Raw genomic sequence first — 20,901 nt, forward strand, 5'->3', positions numbered from 1 at the left:
TTTATTATCATGAACAAGTCACGAAATTTGGGGTTTTGCATTAGCATCACAGATCAAATGTTCATATTATAACCATCTTACAATGTTAAATATAAAAAATAGTACACAAACAGTGAGGCCGTGTCTGTGGTTCATTGATTATTCAGGAATCTGATGGCCATATAACCACTTACAGCACAGAACAGGCCAGTTCAGCCCTACTAGTCCATGCCGTAACAAATCCCCACCCTCCTAGTCCCACTGACCAGCACCTGGTCCATACCCCTCCAGTCCTCTCCTATCCATGTAACTATCTAGTCTTTCCTTAAATGTAACCAATGATCCCGCCTCGACCACGTCTGCCGGAAGCTCATTCCACATCCCCACACCCTTTGTGTAAAGAAATTTCCCCTCATGTTCCCCTTATAATTTTCCCCCTTCAATCTTAAACCATGCCCTCTTCTTTGAATCTCCCCCACTCTTAATTGAAAAAGCCTATCCACATTTACTCTGTCTGTCCCTTTTAAAATCTTAAACACCTCTATCAAGTCCCCCCTCAATCTTCTATGCTCCAGAGAAAAAAGCCCTAGTCTGCACAACCTTTCCCTGTAACTCAAACCCTGAAATCCTGTCAACATTCTTGTGAACCTTCTCTGTACTCTTTCTATTTTGTTTATATCTTTCCTATAATTTGGTGACCAAAACTGTACACAGTACTCCAAATTTGGCCTCATCATAACCTCCCTACTCTTGAATTCAATACTCCGATTGATGAAGGCCAACATTCCAAATGCCTTCTTCACCACACCATCTACCTGAGTATCAGCCTTGAGGGTACTATTTACCACAACTCCTAAATCCCTTTGTGGCTCTGCACATCTCAATAGCCCACCATTTAATGCATATGACCTATTTAGATTTGCCTTTCCAAAATGTAACTCCTCACACTTATCTGTATTAAATTCCATCAGCCATTTCTCAGCCCACACCTCCAGCCTTCCTAAATCACCTTTTAATCTACGGTAATCTTCCTCACTCTCCACAACACCACCAATCTTTGTATCATTCGCAAACTTGCTTATCCAATTCTCCACCCCTACTTCCTGATCGTTAACATATATAACAAACAATAGTGGACCCAGGACCGATCCCTGAGGAACTCCACTAGTCACCGGCCTCCAATTGGACAAACAATTTTCTACCACTACTCTCTAACACCTCCCATCCAACCATTGCTGAATCCATTTCACTACCTCCTTATTTATACCTAATGCCTCCACCTTTTTTCCTAACCTCCTGTGGCGGAGTGGAAGAAGTTGTCCTTGTGCCACTGAGTGCTCGTCTTCAGGCTCCTGGACCTTTTCCATGAGGATAGCAGAGTGAAGAGGTCTTGGGTGGTGGGGGTCTTTGAGGATAGAGGCTGTTTTTTTAAGTCAACGCCTCATGTAGATGTCCTCGATGGAGTGAAGTCTGGTGCCCGTGATGTTGCAGGCCGAGTTAACAACTTTCTGGAGTTGTTACTTGTCCTGAGGTCTGGCACCTCCATACCAGACATTTAATGCAACCAGAGAGAAGGCTTCAATGACATTAAATTTATTTTTTTATTTTAAATTAAAATTTTGACATACAGCACAGTAACAGGCCATTATGGCCCACAAGCCTCTGCCGCCCAATTTATACTCAATTGACCTTCAACACATTGTATGTTTTGAACAATGGGAGGAAACTGGAGCCCCAGGGAAAACCAATGCAGACATGGGGAGAACGTACAAACTCCTCACAGACAGCGCAGGACTTGATCCCTGGTCCAGATCACTGGCACTGTAAAGCTGTTGTGCTGACTGTCAGAAATAAAACTTCTCACACATGAGTCTCTTTAAAACTGATGACACGACAAGCTTTATTTACAAGTCTGCAGAGTTGGACTTAACTGGCTTCTCATCAGTTAAGCCCCGATACATACAGTGCATTGATTTTTATACCCTTATTGTTTGCCCTTCCCCTTCTTATTAATACTGTTTTAATTGGTTAGTATTGCAAAAGCATTCTAAGTATAACTGCATTTTTAATTATCACGTTCGTTACGTACGCTGTGAACTCTACATACACTAAATTTTGTTTCTCACCCTTCTTATCAATCCTTTGTCTCCTGCATGTCTCTCACTATGACCATGAAAAGATAGGTTTTTAAAAAAACATATTCAGCTGAACCTTTTGTCCTTGGCTGCTAGTAAGCTCCCTGTCCGTTCTGGCTTCCCTTTTTATGATTAATCATCACATTTTAACTTAAGTCATTTTAACCTAAATTCTCTATATAACACTGACCACTATGTGAACATTGCTGCCCTCCTATACGTACCGAATCTCCTCAAACACCTCAAAGTGTAGCTGCTGGCGAGCCTTCTTTGTGATTGCATCAATGCGGAGGCTCTAGGACAGATCCTCGGAGATGTTGACACCCAGGAATTTGAAGTTCTTGGCCCTCTCCACTACTGAGCCCTTGATGAGGACTTGGCCATGTTCTCCTGACTTCCTTCTAAAGTCCACAATCATCTTTTTGGTTTTGCTGACATTGAACACAAGATTGTTGTCATATGTATGAGTTGCTGTTTTCAAGGTGATCCAGAGCTGAGTGGAGAGCCAGCGATATTGCATTTGCTCTGGAGCAATTATGACGATAGGTAATTGCAGTGGGTCCAGATATTTGCTTAGGTTCATGTTAATTCTGGCCACGACCAGCCTCTCAAAGCACTTCATCACAGTAGAGGTTAGTGCTGATGTAGTCATTGAGGCAGCTCACTCTACTCTTCTTGGGTACCGGGATGACTGATGCCCTTTTAAAGCAGATGGGAACCTCCGACTGCAGCAGCGAGAGTTTGAAAATGTTTATGAACGTTCTGGCTAGTTGGTTGGTGCAGATTTTCAGTCCCCTGCCAGGTTCGCCATCAGGACCTGATGCCTTGCGATGGTTCACCCTTTTGAGTGATGTTCTGACATCGTTCTCAGAGACAGATACCACAGGGTCCTCAACCTTTGCAGGGATTCTAGTGAGCACTGTTTGGTTCCCCTTCTCAAAGCAGCATAGAAGGTGCTCAGCTCATCAGGCAATGAAGCATCACAGCCCTCTATGGTGTTTGCCCTCGCTTTGTAGGCTGTAATGGCCTGCACTCCCCGCCATAGCTGGCGGTATTTGTCTCTGTCTCTAACTTCCTCTCGAATTTCCACTTTGCTTCAGAGATAGTCTTCTGCAGGTCGTAACTAGACTTCTTGTAGAGATCTGAATCCTTGACCTTAAATGCTCTTAAGATCCCACCTGCCCTGGATCTTGTCAATAGATAAGTTAAAGTGTGATTCTGTTTGCATGTTTAAAGATAATGAAAAACAACTTTTGTTTAAGTAACCATTTGTGATTTATTAATTAATTGGAGGTTTTTTTCAAGCTAATTTAAAGCTTGTGTGTGTATAAACAGCAGTAATGGATGTTGATACATTTTTGTCACAACCATCACCTGCAGAGCTGTAGAACAAGAGGAAAGAGGAACTGATGGTTATTTCTAACTTTAACTTATCACTATTGACTTAACTAACCTAAATTAACCCCCTTCTAATTCTAAGTGCAAGTGTATGTAATGTGTGTGTAAGTTCAAAAGATTGCAGCCATTTCTTATACTGTGCGCAGAATTTAACATGTATAAAGTTCACCAGGCTTTGGTGCTTGAAAGGTAAATGGTTACCACTCAGGAAGGTTCTTGTCGGTTTTCAAAGAGAGATTTGTTGTATAATGGTCACCCAGCCACTTCAGTATCTTGCTGATGAAAAGTCCCCCTTCAGGGTTCTCCAGATGATAACTTCTTTCTTTCAGGTCACCACAGAGTTCCTTCTTGTTTCTCTTATTTCAAGTGAAGCATTAGACAGCCAGTCCTCTCCTCTTGCATGAACCACAAGGGCTTTGGCCAGGCTGAACTAAGAACTCACAAACCATCTTTCAAATGGGATTTTTCACAAACTTGCCAGCTTGTCCTGTTCCAGTCCCAGCTGCTGTTACTGTCTGTAACACTGTAGAACGGGTGTGTGGGTGTGTGGGTGTGTGGGTGTGTGGGTGTGTGGGTGTGTGGGTGTGTGGGTGTGTGGGTGTGTGGGTGTGTGGGTGTGTGGGTGTGTGGGTGTGTGGGTGTGTGGGTGTGTGGGTGTGTGTCTCTCTCTCTGAGAGAAAGCCTGTTTTACTCTCTCTGCTTTCAAAACCACATGACCCTCCTAGAACAGCAAGTTCTCTTCCAGACAGAGTCAGCTCCAACGTGTTCTTTCATCTGCTGCCTTTTTGTAAACAACAATCCATTAGTGAAGTCTCTGGGGCCGATATGTCTTGCATGAGCAGAGCTCCAGTATTTCAAATAAGATCTGTTTTAATGTATGCGACCAACATTAACAGCCCTTCTCCAATTTATCTCCCAAAAACATATCTATATTCTGTCACATCCCACCTTTCAAAATTTACTGAGGTTGTAGGTTAATTGGGCGGCACAGACTCATGAGCTGAAATGGCCTGTTGCTGTGCTGTATATGTAAATTTAAATTAATTAAACATTTAAAAATACAAAATTCAAAAACTTTAAAGTACACTATTGTCGTTTTTTGGTTGTTTAAGTGTTTTTTTTTGTTCTAACCAAGAGCCTGTTCAAGGTGTATGACAATAAATTTGTTATCACCATCTGCCTACCTTTGAGAGGTGGGCCCACCTCACTGACAAAAGGCAAAGGAGGAAAAACCCAACACCCAACCCCAACCAACCAATTTCCCCTTGCAACCGCTGCAATCGTGTCTGCCTGTCCCGCATCGGACTTGTCAGCCACAAACGAGCCTGCAGCTGACGTGGACTTTTTACCCCCTCCATAAATCTTCGTCCGCGAAGCCAAGCCAAAGACCTTTGAGATGCAGATAAAATTGAAACATCTAGGGAAACCAGTGGAGTCACTGGGGGAAGGTGTAAATTGCACACAGTCAGCATCAGAGCTCAAGACTGAACCCTGATCATTTGATTTGTGAAAGAGGCAGTAGCTCCACTAGTTGTGCCACTGAACCCCCTTCCCTCCACCCCCATTTCTAATCTTACGAACAAATTAACTACTTGAAGTAAAATTTGTTACTGATACAGCTGGGCACACCGGCAAAAGAAGCTGGAAGCATCAATTTAATAATCCTATTTTGTACACTGATACAAAACTATTCTCTTTCTCAGCTGCCGATGACATAGGTATTCACCAAATGAGTCGAATTGCAGACTTGCTCACCTCAGTTGAATGTGACACTTTACACACTCAGCTCACTCATCCTGAAAAAGACGCTATGGAGGAGATACACAACATGTTAGAAGAAAATGACAATCTCTTCAAGACCAGGAAACGCAGAGAAATCAGTAGGTAGATTTGTTCTGAGGAAGCAGAGGTGCTGACGTGCTTTCTTCTCGATGAATTAATGTGTTGGATCCAGGAAAGATCCTCCGAGATAGTGACTCCTCAAAATTTAAATGTGCTCCCCCTCTCCACCTCTGTCCCCAGATCCAAGTGATAAAACATTGTATGGACTGTGTGCAGGTCAATGGGACAAGGCAGAAAAATGGTTCGGCACAGACTAGAAGGGCCGAAGAGACCTATTTATGTGCTGTAATATTCTATGATTCCAAGGCAGAAAGAGCCACCATTAGTGTTACCTGACCCCCTTTACTGTACAGGAGAAAGGGAAGCAAACGAGAGCCCTTACAGAATCACCGAGTGTCCGTGGATTCACCTCCTGCAGCCTCCGCAACTACACAAAGTCCTGTTCGAACCATCGGGGACCTGAGCTCCAGATCGAAACCTCCAACACAATCAGGAAGCTTTCTGCACCAGATGCTTCCGAGATAGAGTAGAAAAAATATTTCCCTTGGGAAAGGTGTAAAAATTCAACCAGGTTTAATCAAATTGATAAAAGGATGAGAAAAGAGGATATTTTATTACCCAGAGTATGGGCAGGAACTAAGATATTACCTGAACGGGTGGTTAAGAGAGAAAGCATGATCATATTTAAAAAGCTCTGGGATATTTACTTCAGAAGCTCTGGTCTGGAGAATCCTGTATCAAGCACCAGAATGTGGGATTAAGATGGCATCTTGTGCACTTGGGCATCTATTGTCCTATTACATTGTAATACAGTAAAACCCTGGCATCTAGCACTTATAGGGATTGGTAGATGCTGGATAAGTGAATTTTCCAGTTGCTTGAGATGACTTGCTGTTTGTTTGGAGAATTGATGGCAAGGTGCACCAATTTTTACCTATTTATTTTATGTGTTTTGCCTGAGGGCTGCCAGTTGCTTGAATTACAGATAATGAGGGTTTTACTATGTATACTGTATAAAGTTGGTTACGTTTCTATACTATGTGACGTTCGCTGCATGACCTGCTGAGTTTCTCCAACACTTTTGATATTAAATTCGCTTTCTAGTGTGTTTTCTAATTCCTTGATATGTACCATTTTATTTTACATCCAAATCCAGCAAAAACTCCTTGGTATGAATTGTTACTTTGAAGGTGTTTTAGCGTGAACTCTTCTGATATCCCAAAGATGCTACCTTTCATTGATGACCATTTTTTCATTGCCCTGAAACCAGGTCCTCACATGTCTAAATTTCAGCAAATCAAAGTTGCAGTTCAGACAGCAGCTGGAGTGTGAAGTGTACTCTGCCCCCTCAGCTTGAAGCAAACACAGAGGGTCTTACCATCACAGGCAGCTTTGATATGTTCAGAGGAAGTAGAAGGAAGGCGCTGTTCTCCCACATCCTGAAAAATGCTTCATGTAAAATGCCAAGTTTTTGGCATCAGGCGGTCTAGATATTAATTTCCACCTTTGACCAGGACTGGATTGAATTTATTGTGGATCATTGGACATTCAAACCTGCTCGACTCACACAGTTTGCCATTGGAGGACCCATAATCACTAATCTTTTCCATCATTCACTGGTTGCTTCTTAGCTGATGTCAAAGACTGCAGGGAACTTTTGATCAACTGGCTGAGAAAGGATGGTGACAGCATGTATTGGGATCGGCTCTCACGGGCATTGAGGCAAGTTGGTCGGGAAGATATCGATAAAGGTACTCTTTAAAATATTTCACTCCTAGACATATTTGATAATGATAATTTTGTTATCAAAACTAAACCATATGTATTTTGAGGTATAGCTGAAATAATGGAATTTGAATAAAATATATGGATCATTTTCACCATATATTCAGCCTAAGATTTTGAATGAGGCTTGTTTCTTCAAGATGAAAAAAGGCTGTATCCACAGAAAGTGGATAGAAAAGTGTAGAATTGAGATGAGATGTAACTTGAGAGGTTATATAATTTTTACTTGACACTAATAGAGGGATTCAGGTCATGTGCAGGCTGATGAGACAGGCATCATGGTGGGGGCAGATCTGGTAGATCAAAGGGCATATTCCAGAGAGAGTATGGAGTTAAACCAAGTCAGCAGTTGAATGCAATACAGAAATGTGCTGGGCAAACTCAACAGCATCCAGAGTAAGTAAGGCATAGCCAATGTTTTAGGACTGAGCCTTTTGTCAAGGTACAAGCAAAAAACAGAGTGCCTGAATAAAATGTTGGGGGGGGGGGGGGGAGGGTTGTTGAGGAGAGGAAGGAGGGGCAGGGGGCGGAGCACTGGCAAAGAGATACGAGTTCATAGGTGGATATAGGTGGGAAGGTAGAAGAGAATGGAGCTGCGAAGTGAAGCGGATGGGTAGCTCTCTGATAGGAGAGAGAGAAGGAGGTGGGGAGCTGGAGACAGAGGGATAGGAAAAGAGAGAGAGAGAGTCAGGGAGAGGTTTAACAGAAATTGGAGCAGTTGATACCATCGTTGGAGAGTGCCCAGATGAAATTGTGGATGGAATTAACTGAAACTTCAAATATCGTTTCACAGACTTTATTTTACATAATATATTTTGAAGAGTAGGCAGATGTCTCCACTGCTATCCAACTCTGAAATCTATTTCAACAAGCATGGATATTTATGCTGAGAGACAAAGTGTTACAGAAAATAGGATTAAACCATAGAATAAGCCTATTGAAAACTACATCAGGACCTTTATTTCAATTTTTGTCTTTTAAAATCTTTCAGCTTTGTCTAATTTGAATGCATCAACAAGCCATTTATCATCCTTGACTATTTGTTAAGTCTAGACATCGGCATGAAAATGATATCTTGCTCAACGGATGCTATATTAAAGCCAATTATGTTGCTAATAAGTGTCAATTCTTTCTTCATAAAATTTCTTCCACAGAAATATAGAGCATGTTCCTCAAATTTGCAGGTCACCTTGGCTTGGCACTGTACGAGGCCACGTGGGAATGGTGTGTGGAATTAAAATAGTTGGTCACAGGGAGGTCCTTGCTGTTGCAGTGGACAGAGTGAAGGTCCTCAATGAAATGATCTCCTAGTCTGCATCCAGTTTCACTGATTATAGAAGAGGCCGAATGCAGAAAATGACCCTTGCAAATTCACAAATTGTTGTTTCACTTGGAAGGACTGTTTGGGGCCCAGAAGGGCAGTAAGGAAAGAGACGTGGGAGCAAGTGCAGCATTTCTTGTGGTCACAGGGTAGGTGTTGAGGGTGTAATTAGTGAAAAGAGATGAATGGATGAGGGAGGGATCAGTCCCTGCAGGATACAGAGAAATCAGGGGAGGGGAGGATATGTCTGGTGGTAAGATCACATTGCAGGAGTTGAAAATTGCTGGATGCAGACTGTGGTTAGATGGTAGGTGAAGACCAGGAGAATTCTGTCCTTTTTTCATCTTAGGGCAGAAGGGGCCAGGTAGGATGGATAGGAAATAGAAGAGATTCAAGCAAGGGCTGAGTTGAATGCAGTGGAGGGGAAGCCACACTTTTGAGAAAGGAGGTCATCTCATTTGTTCTAGAATAGAAGACCTTACTGTGGGAGCAGATTCAAAAGAGATGCAGGAATAGAATCCCAATGGGAGATAGAGTGTGAAGAGGTGTAGTCAAGGTAACTCTGGGAGTTTCCAGATTTATAGAAGGTATCTAAAGAGAGTTTGTCTCCCAAGATGAAGACTAAGGTCAAGAAAGGGGAGAATGTGGCCAGAGATGGACCAAGTGAATTTGAGGTCGAGGTGAAAGTTGGCAGCAAAGTGGATAAAGTTGGTGAGTTCATTGTGGGTACTTGAGGCCACATCAATGCAGTCAACGATATAGTGGAGGAAGAGTTGAGGAGCCTTGTCTGTGCACGCATGTAGCATGGATTGCTCCACATAACCAAATAAAAGGAAGGCACAGCTGGGACCTATGTGGTACCCATGGATACCCCTTTGACTTGGAGAAAATGTTATTGAGGTGGTGGAGAAGGGAGACTAGTTGAGTATGAAAATTAGGACTTTGAGACCTTCAGTATGGGGAAATGGAGGTGTACAGAAAAAAAAGAGTCCGAAGTGAAAGTGAGGCAGTCAAATCAAAAGAACTGGAAGTTGTCTTTCAAAAATGTTCAGGGATTATCGGTTAATCTGGTGTAATTGGGTGCACGGGCTCATGGACTAAAAGGACCTGTTAATGAGCCGTATGTCTAAATTTAATTTATTTTAAAATTGTTGAAGTGATGGAGGGCATATAAGCTATTACAGATGTAGGTTGGAAGGGACTGGACAGAGTCAAGGAGAAACAATGAGTCCACTGGGAAAGTTGGTTTGTAGATTTTGAGTAGGAGGTAGAATCGGGCAGTATGAGGTTGGGAAACAACGATGTTCGAGGCTGTGGGAGGGAGATGACTGGAAGAGATGATGCGTAAGATAGTGGCTTGATGTTTCTTTGTGGGGTCCTGTTCAAGGTGTAAGTAAGAGAAGATGTCTGAGAGCTGTTGTCTGATCTCAATAAGGTAGAGGTCAGTGTGCCAGATGACCACAGCACCTTGGTTTTGTATGATTTTGACAGTGAGGTTGGCATTGTTGAGGAGAGAGTGGCCAGAAGTGTGTTCCGAGGGGGTGAGATTAGGATAAGTGCTGGTATACCACTTGCAAGATTATAACCTATCAATTGTGAACACCTAGAAAATCATTCACTTACTTTCATCTCCTGCCCCTGTGTAATCATTCTTGCATTTCTACATTTGGAATAAGTGACAAAATCATCATGAAGTACACTTTGTTCGAAATTTTATTTTAAAATTTCCATCATGAAACCAGGAGAGCAAATCACTGACTGTTACAGAGCTTATCAATATCTTCCAGCAATCTGCATACACATGATGTTTCTCCCCCTCCCATTCCCAACCCCACGAGAGAGAGGGAGAAGTAGAGGTAACAAGAGAGAAAGAAAAAGAGAGAAAAGGGAAAAAAGAAAGGAAAGAGAGGCTGGGCGTGGCATCAGTGCTTTCAGTACATATCCATAGAAGCAGTGGAGCTACCCCCTTGTACAGCTACTTCTCTTGATCCATCAGTTGGTAAATTTCTGTCTTTTTGTCAGGATGTGGCTACAGTTGTTCTCCCATGAACTTCAGATATGGCTGCCTTATTTTAACAAAGGTGCTGAGTCAGTTCCTAAGATTTATACATAATTTTTTCCATGGGAATACAGCTATGCATCTCAATAATCCATTTGCTGGTATGAGGAAACGGTGGGGGGGAGGTGGTGTCAGACTTCCAGGTCATCACTATGCACCTTGAAATACTCTTTTTATTAAAAAACAAAAATAATGAACACTCCTCAGGCCTGGTTCATTTATAAGGAAAGAAACGGGCAGTTTACAGTAATGGGGTGCTTTAGCTTTCCATATAATTACCAAACATGCATAGATACATTGGACTGGGATATTTTTGCAATCACAGAAACCTGGCTGAGAGGGGGGCAGGATAGGTAGCTTAGTGTTCCAGATGCTTTGGATGACATAGAGCTGGAGGTGAGAGAAGTGGTGTGTTATGTACTTGATTAGGCAGAACACTCCCGTACGAAGGAATATATTCTTGGGGATCCTCCAGGGTAACTATATGGGAGTAAGTTAAGAATAAGGTACGTATGATCATTTTGAAGGGATTGTATTTTATTGGCAGCACTTGGAGTGTTGGGAGATCACAGACAGTTGTAGTAAGAAGAAGGTCATCATAATAGATAATTTCACTTGTATTGACTGGGACACTCATGGTGCACAATGTTTAGATTGAGTAGAATTTATTAAATGTGTCCAAGAAAGTTTTAGAAATGCAATATTACACCACAGAAGACAGGAATTTTATCGACTCTGTGCCAAATTGTTATTCTCCCTAGTCCCACTGACCTGCACCTGGACCATATCCCTCCAGACCCCTCCCATCCATGTACCCATCCAAATTTTTCTTAAATGTTAAAACTGAGCCTGCATTCACCACTTCAGCTGACAGCTCGTTCCACACTCCCACCACTCTCTGTCGATGGGTCTAAGCAGAATAAATGGCTCAGCACAGTCGAGATGACTAGATGTTGCTGTGCTGCAGTATTCTGTGGGTGGTTCATGGACCATGTGAATATGAAGGACCTCTTTCTGTTCAGTGTGTATCTATGACTATCTGGCTGATTCTAACATTGCTTGTTTTCCTCCATCATACTGGTTTAGAGTTAGATGGTGCAGAACAGGCCATTCTCCCCAACTCATTCATGCCATTTAACTGTATTCTTGTCCATATTCTAAAGCTTTTCTTGGCATATTCATATCCTAATGTCCTTTGCAAAATAAAATTGTACTGTACATGCACTAGACACACAGTGAGCGAAACGACCACGCAGAATCAAAAGTGAGGTGAAGCAAGTGACTTTAATGAACTCTCACACACATTTAAATCCCTCGGAACTGGATGACGCTTCTGACTCCCGGGACCTTGATGACATCAGCCGCTAGGCTGTGGTCTTGCCCTGCACCTGGAACTCTCACAATCAGATCTGCCATGCACTCGCCCGCAACTCCATGAGTTGGTTCACCTGCTGCGTGGACGAGCTGCCACATGATGCCCCCCCAGAACCGGCATTAGGAGGTGTGGAGTCCACGGCCAACACCTCTTTAGTCCGTTTGGGAGGTGATTCGCCTTTTGCATGGGCGATCCACCACATTACCCACTTTTGTACGTTCATCTGGCAGCTCGTTCCAGATGAGGCCCACCCACTGAGTGAAAAAATTGCCTCTCAGTTTCCTCAATATCTCACCTTAAACCTTTGCCCTCTGAATAGAACATTACAGCACAGAACAGGACTTCCACACACAATGTTGTGCTGACTGATGTAAACCTACTCCATGACAACCTCACACCCATAACCTTCTTTTTTCTTTACACCCAAGTGCTCATCCTGTAGCCTTTTGAATGTCCTCTTTGTACCAATCTCCACCCTCAGCAATGCATTCCAGACATCCGACGCTCTCCGAGTTAGAAAAAAACCTACCCTCTTCTTTCCTCCACTCACCTTTAACAGACGTCCTCTGGAATTTTTGATTGTCACCACAGGAAAAAGGTGCTGGCTGTCCACGTCATCTCAGCCTCTCCATCTTGTCTACCTCTATTGAGTCACCACTCATCCTTCATCATTTCCAAGAGAAAAGCACTAGCTCCGTCAACTTTGCTTCATGCAACATATCCAGGCAACATCCTGCTGTCTCCTGTACATCTAAAGCTTCCTATGGAAAAATGAGGCAACCAGACTGTAGACAATACTCTAAATTGTGGTCTGGTTAGAGTTTTGTAGAGCTGCAATATTGCTTTGCAGCTCTTGAACTCAATTCACCAACTAATTAAGGCCAGTACACCATACATCTTAAATACCCTCTCAATTTACATAGAAACTTTGATGCATGGACTGGGACCAAGAGCCCTGCTCCTCCACATTGTGAAGACTGTTAAGAATCTTGCCATTAACCACATACTCCACCTTCAAGTTCAACTTTCCATGGTCCTGTAGCTGCACTACTTTATAACAGCTTACAAACGCATGAAGAATACACTCATTCGTTTCTTCCAGCACACTAAGAAATCAACTTTTTTAAATCAATTCTTCAACTCCTGCAACTGCTCCCCCTCCCCTCCCACCCAAGCCTCCAACCCATGCAAGGAGGGGACTGATTGGAACTGTCCCACTTGGTAATGGTCCAGAGGGCTGACAGTTTGGGCAAACCTCGTACAATAGTGCGAGACAGGCAATGAACGGTCTGACTGGCAATGATGTCACATTTCCTCTGACTTGGGTTCTGACACAGAACGTGGACCATTGATATACACCAGCTCCAACCTGCCGATGGAAACTGTTGGGTTTTCCATTCCTATCAATTATAAAAGTCTTCAGGTGACGTTGTAAGACCTGAAAAGGACCAGCATAAACAGGCTGAAGTGGTTGGCGACAGCATCGTGCCAAAGTACATGAGTACAGCGTTGTAAATTATTCAGCCCGTGCACTGCAGGTAATGGCTGCCATGTCGGAGTAGGCTGGAGTGATCTCATGTTTTCCCAAAGACAATCGACATAACTAGCTGGATCATAGAGCATTGTGCTCGGCCAGATTCCCAGACTCGCCTGGCAAGGTTAACGTAGAGCCATAAACATAAACTAGCTCTGCAGCTGCACGTCCAAGATCTGCCTTAACAGCACACCAAGAAGAACCATGGGCAAATGTTTGCTCTGTGTAGATGCATCACCACCTCCAGTTAATGCTGCCTTCAGTCATCAAGGGAAATGCTTAATGAGGCTGTTGGCCTGCAGATGGTAATCCATAATGTGAATACGAGTTGTGCCCAGAAAATCAGTGAGAGCTCGGAACAACGGCAACTTGAACTGAGGCCTTCAATCAGTTGTAATAATGACTGCAATCCAATGATCCATGAAAGCCCTAGAGACTGTCTCTGCAACAAAGTCAGTGACAGGAATGGCCTCCTACCACCTGGTAGTCCGGTCTTCACACGTCAGCAGATAAGTTTATCCCCGAGGTGGCGGAAGTGAGTCCATCAAGTCTAGGTGCACGTGCTGGAAACAGGAATCCAGAACAACAGAACCCTAAGCTTGGATTTCGAGTGTCTGGAAACTATAGAACATTGACCCAGCAAGCAGGTCCTTGCCCATAATCCAACATCCCATTTAACATGAGGCCAAGTAAAACGTTCCGTAACTAGTTTGATTGATGTTCTTCTACCAGGATGCGATAGATTGTGAAGAGACACAAAAATCTTCCACCTCGTAGTCACTGGCACAAAAGCCTAGGCCTTCCTGTGGAAAAATCATAAACTAACTTTTCACCTGATTCATCCAGCATAACATCTTGAAGATGGAGACCAGAGCTGATCTGGCAGTACCGAATGAGATCGGGATCGATGTGCTGTATACGTGCCACAGCAGTGAAATCAATGGAATAGTTGTATTTAAGGCATCAATGTCACATTTGGACAGGGCGTTGGCCACAGCATCTGGTTTTCCTTGGATGTGCCACATGTCTGATGAAAATTGTAGGATGAAGACCAAGTGCCGAATCTCTCTGGGAGAGAAGAGATGTGTGCTTTTACCCGTGGTATGCGTAAGAGGCTGGTGGTCTGTATAAATGGTGAAAGGACAACCTTCCAATAAAGTTGCACTGCAAGATAGATGGCCAAGAGTTCTCAGCCAAACATACTATACTTTGCCTGAGCCAGTGGCAGCTTGGCAAAAAAAAACACCAGAGGTTCCACTTGCCCACAGATTCATTCTAATACTGCAGCCAAAGCATTGATAGACACATCTGTGGTAAGAGAGAGCAAGGCATTGGGCTTCTGATGTATAGGCATCGTGTGATTCACAAGCACAGTCTTAACTTCATTGAAAATCTGCATGGCATCAGCTCCCAAAGTTAATTGTCTTTTGAAAACAGACTTATCGGATCATTTTAGTAGTTCAGACGGGGGTAATAGAGATGTTTCAGTACTTGTTTCATCACGCCTACAAAACATCGCAACTGGCCAAATGTAAAGGGTGTAGGAAATTCTCAAAAATCTCACACATCTGGCAAAATACCATGTTGCGAAACTCTATATCCCCAAAATATAGGATCAGAAGCGCCAAAAATGGATTTACTGGGATTGATCACAATGCCAAACTCATCAAGCCTCTGAAACAATGAGATAAGGTTCTCCTCTTCATCTATACTTGTGACCAGAATATTGTCGATATAAACAAACACAAAATCGAGGCCGGTGAGTACGTGGTCCATAAACTGCCGGAATGTCTGAGGTGCATTCCATAGACCAAATGGCATTCGCAGAAACTCCACCGTGCCAAAGGGGGTAATCACTGCCGTCTTCACAACAACCAAGGGCTCAACTGAAATCTAGTAAGCATGTACTAGATCAATTCTCAAAAATATACATTTTCCTTGGAGCTTTGCTGAAAAGTCTTGTAAATTGGGGATATTGTATTGGTCAGGCACGGAGGAATCGTTCAGAGCACGATAATCACCTCGACACAGCCAATCCCTAGGAGATTTTTTTTGGAACCAAGTGCAACGGTGAACCCCAGAAGCTGTCAGATCTGTGGACTATGCCCAACTCCTGCATATGGTCAAATTCCAATTTCATGCTTTTAAGATGGTCCAGGGATAATCTACGAGTCTGCACTGTAACCGATGGACCCTGAGTCTGTATGTGGTGGTTGCTGCATGTTGAATGTCTGTATGATGGGGTCACTAGGCAGGGGAACCTCTTGAGCAAGGCTAGGAATGGGAAGGATCCAGGTTGAAGGCTCGTCAGGCAGCTGATGACATTAGAGGGACGATAGATGCAGCTCACTTGCATACAAGAGCTGCAGTCCACGATGCAACAGTTTTTCAAAGCCACCAACAAAGAAAAATTTGATAAGAAATCCGCTCCCAAGATGGAATTTGCCACATTTGCAACCGTGAAAACCCACCAAAAAGGATTCTTGAGACTGAAATCCAATGTGAGTGACATCTGACCATATGTTTAAATATGAGAATCATTCGCAGTTGAAAGAACACAACATATTAGAGTTGGAGGGAAAACTGAAATCTCTGCATTAGAATCAACAAGAAATTGGACACGAGAGTTGGTCTTTGAGGAAAAGATGGCAGCTGACATACCCACGGGCAGCAGCTCCCATTGCTACCAAGCCTGGTCATTTCCCGGCTGCCATTTGTAGACCACCACAATTCCAACCCAGTCGACGGAAGGAATTCCATTGCGTTGCCAAAGCCTGGGGCTGCATAGACATTGCTGCCAAATACTGCTTCAACAGTTACCTTCATCTGAGATGGTACCGGCGCCTCACAAGGTGCAGTAAGGAGTTGTTCCAGATCCATTTGCTCCTGTTGACTAGGGGAAGATGCCAATCTTCAATGCAGAGGTCGTGGGCATAACAAGGTCAGCTTGATACCCCAACTGATCGAGGGTGGACATTCAAAAGACACTCACCAAATGCCCTTGAACATGATGAGGTAAACATTGTTTCCAAAAATCACCTTAGACAGGATCTGTCCAGCCAGCCTGCGTCACATCCTCAACATCTATATTCTTCTTGCATCTTTATGTCAATCCAAGAGTTTTTTTTAATGTTGCCCATCGCCTAGGATGTCATCAGCTAGTAATTAGGCAATACAAGTCTCCCCAGATGGTGCAGTAGGCCACAAAATAGTTACTTTAAGCATGTTATATGGGAGATTGCCATCCGGATCCACGAAATCATCCTCCGCTTCACAGGCAACTTGCTTGTACTTCACCTTCTGTCTCGACACACAGAGAACAGAGAAATGCGCTACGAGGATCGTGAGCCATGCTGGTGCTTTATTAATATAAAGGGTTAGGTTTAGTTTGACCTATAAGGGGTCCTGTAAGGGGTTTAATCCTCATCACTATCTAGTTCAAATCAGAAGGTCCTGTGAAGTCACAAAGTCACCATTTGTAGCTGCACTGCTTTATAACAGCTTACAAACAAATAAAGAATTCACTCGTTTCTTCCAGCACACCATAATTCAACTTTCTTTTATTCCATTAGACACAACAATGAATTCTTCAACCCCTGCAGTCCATCATTTCACACATCCTGATTGAACTCCATCTGCCACTTCTCCACCCAGCTCTGCATCCTGTCTCTATTTCTGGAATTTTCTACCCTGGGAAAAAGACTGACCATTAATGTTTTCTATGCACCTCATGATCTTAGAAACCACAATGAGGTCATCCCTCAGCCTCCTGCAATCCAAGGAATAAAGACCCATCTTGTCCCACATGTCCCAATAATTGAAGTCCTCCAGACCTGGCAACATACTGATTGAATCTCTTCTCCACTCCTTCCAACAATGACTCCTTCCCACAGCTGGATGAACAGACTCCATGTGGTTTCACCAACGACTTATCATGATGTTCCAACTTTTGGTCTTCAAAACCCCGTCCACTGAAGGTAGATGTGCCAAATTCCTTCATCACTGTATGTGTAAGTCAGCACTTTCAGGGAACAATGCCCATATTCCCAAGTTCCTCTCTTCTACAGCATTCTCAAGGGCTCTACCATACACTGTGCCAGTCCTGCCCTAGTTTCACTTACCAAAGTGCAACACTTCACAGTGTGCCATTCCTTAGCCCACCTTCCCAAATAGTAGTTGGAATAACAAAGGAATGTGTGGCTTCTTCTATTCCATTTCTCCTATTTTACTGAAACCTGTCACTCTCACTTTCTTATCTTAGTTTAGGTTTATTTATTGTCACATACAGTTCTTGTATCTTGTGCGGTGCTTGCTTTTCCTGAGTTACCACGTTCCAATGTAATCTTGCAAAACAAAAGAGAAAAAACAAAGAAAGCCAAGTCCCTTCACATTCAGTGAGGTTTTCCAATCTAACTATCTTCCCATATTCAACTGCCTGCCCTGCATGGCACCGCTTCAATCCCTGGTCCCAATTCCAAAAGCCATAGACTTCTGTTGGGAATCTGGCTGCCTGCAGAAGACCAATGCTGGTCTCCAGAGATCGATCCAGCCAGAACAAAGCCTTCTCGGTCTGAGTACCATTGGGACTCTAAAGTTGTCACCTTTGCTCCACAGCCATTGTTCAACTGAAAACTGTCCCTGATACTGAATTCACATAAAAATTCCTCCATCCGTATCACATGTTACAGGTTTCTGGAAAGGCTCATTTGTCCCCACAAGGACATCCTCACTGTTGTGGCCCTCATAGGTTGAAATTTATTCTCTGCATTCAGTCTGACAGTAAGTGGTGGTGAAAATCGTGCCATCCATTCCTCTGTCATAACCAGTTGCCTGCCAGCCTTCCATGTCACCATGCCAACGTGCCACTCAACCTTTCTGCTCCACATCTAGATTTCCAACAGAGAGAATGCTTCAAATCATTCCAGTAAATTTTTAATTTTTCTAAGTTTAGACATACAGTATGGTTATGGCCCTTCTGGCCCACAAACCCATGCAGTCCAATTTACACCCAATTAACCTACACCCCTGGTACGTTTTGAACGGTGGGAGGAAATTGGAGCCCCCAGGGAAATCCCATGCAGACATGGGTGGAATGTACAAACTCCTTACAGACAGCGAGGGATTCGAACCCTGGTCCAATCCCGATTCCTAACCCTATAAAGATGATGCACTTAACCACTACGCCAAGCATGCTACCATAAATAACTGCAATATTAAACAATTTCACATGAAAACGGAGATCATTACAGCAGAATACAGGCCCATCAGTCTAAGATGTTGTGCTGACTGATGTAAACCTACTCCACAATTATTTTTCCTACCTCACACCCATAGCCCTATCTATATTCTTACTGCATCTTTATGTCAATCCAAGAGTTTTTTTTAATGTTCCTATTGCACCAGCCTCTATCATCAACTCTGGCAATGCATTCCAGACACCAACCGCTGAATAACAAAACTTTCCTTTGACATCTTCCCTAAACTGTCCTACACTCACCTTAAACAGATCTCTCAAGGTTGCCACACAGTTGATAGGTATTTAAGAAGGCTTATGGTATCCCAACCTTCATTAGACAGGGGGTTAAGTTCAAGAGCCAAGAGGTAATGTTACAGCTCTATAAAACTGGTTAGACAACACTTGGACTATTGTGTTCAGTTCTGGTCACCTCATTACAGGAAGGATGTGGAAGCAATAGAGAGGGTGCCTGGATGTTGCCTGGATTTGATAATGTGTCTTATGAGGCAAGGATGGTAGAGCTGGGACTTCACTCTTTGGAGTGAAGAAGGATGAGAGGTGATTTAATAATTTAACAGATGTCTACAAGATTATGAGAGGCATAGATAGGGTGGACACCCAGCAGCTTTTTTTTTAATGCAGCGAGAGTACCAAACTCCAGGGGACACCTGGACAAGGTGAGGGGAGGAAAATTTTGAGTAGACATCAGAGGTATGTTTTTCTGACACAGAGTGCATTAGGGTTAGGGTTAGGGTACCTGGAATGCATTGCCAGGGGTGATGTTGGAGGCTGCTACAATAGGGACATTTAGGAGACTCTTATCAGGAATCAATGGTATCCCCTCTGAGATCTTGAAGCTTGGTGGCAAAGCATTCATCTCTAAGCTCTCAATACTATTCAAAACATGCTAGCTCCACCGCTGCATCCCCAAAGATCTGCGGGACGTGAACATTGTGACCCTCTACAAGAATAAAGGTGATCGGCAAGACTGCAACAACTACTGTGGCATCTCACTGCTCAGCCTTGTAGGCAAGATACTCTGTCATGCAATCCTCCCCCACCTGCAAACCATTGCCAACAGAATATTGCCTGAAAGCCAATCGATCAACTATCGATATGGTCTTCACCTTCCACCAACTGCAAGAGAGATGCATCAAACAATGCAAACCCCTCTATGTGTGTTTCATTGACCTCACCAAGGCCTTTGACTATGTTAGTCGCTTAGGCCTATGCTTAAAACGTCTTGGGTGCCCTGACACACTACTGTCCATCATCATCCAGTTTCACAACAACATGCAGGCCACTGTCCAATTCGACGGCTCGAGATCAGAAGAGTTCCAAATCCGCTGCAGTGTAAAACAGGGCTGTGTACTCGCTCCAGTTTTGTTTGGAAATTTCTTCTCTGCTCTTCTGCACTGTGCCTTTCCAGAAGTTTCAGGCATAGCCGTGCACACAGGAGCTCCAGAAAACTTTTTAATCTGTCACGGCTCTGGGCCAAGACCAAAATCAGAAGAGTTATGATTCGAGAACTGCTCTATGAAGATAATGTTGCCTTTGTGGTCACTCCCAGCCAGAGCTGCAAGCGTTGTGTGACGTATTTGCATCTGCCTGCACTGAATTTGGTCTGAAAATTACCCTGGGCAAGACCCTCATCTTTAGCCAACAAACCCATGACACTCCATCAATTACCATCAATGGTCAGTGCTCACCAACGTAGAGAAATTCTGCTACATGGGCTCCACCATGACAACAAAATCACTCCATGCAGAACTGGATGCATGCCTGGGAAAAGCATCTACTACCTTCGGACGCCTCCGTGCCCGCGTGTGGGATAACTGCCCCTCTCCACCAAGTTGAAGATCCGAGTCTACGAAGCCTGCGTGCTGAGTACTCTTCTCTACAGCTGGGAATCCTGGGTCACATATAGAAAGCAAGAACACTGCCTTAACGCATTCCATTTCTGCTACCTCAGATCCATCCTCGGCTACTCATGGCGCAACAGAGTCACAAATGTCCAAGTCCTGGAGAAGACTGGAAGTATGGACCTCTACTCAATCATCTGCACTCACCACCTGTGGTGGGCTGGCCACATTGTCCATATGGAGGACAGCCAATTGCCCAAAGATATCCTCTACAGTAGGCTAACAGATGCTCCCCGCCCTGTTGGCTATCTATGTCTTTGCTACAAAGACATAATCAAGTGCGATCTCCAGTCATTCCATGTCAACCATACTGAC

General features: G+C 43.6%; 1 protein-coding gene across 8 annotated transcripts in view; it reads left to right on the forward strand.

Moving 5' to 3' along the window:
• The window catches only part of tmdd1 (transmembrane and death domain 1), a 42,112-nt gene that overhangs the window by 15,288 nt on the left and 5,923 nt on the right, over positions 1–20,901 (forward strand). For 6 of the 8 annotated variants that reach the window (XM_069942317.1, XM_069942318.1, XM_069942315.1 and 3 more), the window contains 2 exons: positions 5,216–5,392; positions 6,986–7,105. In XM_069942317.1, coding sequence (XP_069798418.1) covers positions 5,242–5,392; positions 6,986–7,105 — 271 coding nt within the window. In that variant the 5' untranslated portion in view covers positions 5,216–5,241. The remainder of the gene's footprint in view (positions 1–5,215; positions 5,393–6,985; positions 7,106–20,901) is intronic. The other 2 variants (XM_069942322.1, XM_069942323.1) reach the window with 2 other exon arrangements.

This window comes from Narcine bancroftii, chromosome 5 (genome assembly GCF_036971445.1).
Source record: "Narcine bancroftii isolate sNarBan1 chromosome 5, sNarBan1.hap1, whole genome shotgun sequence".
Taxonomy (NCBI): Eukaryota; Metazoa; Chordata; class Chondrichthyes; order Torpediniformes; family Narcinidae; genus Narcine; species Narcine bancroftii.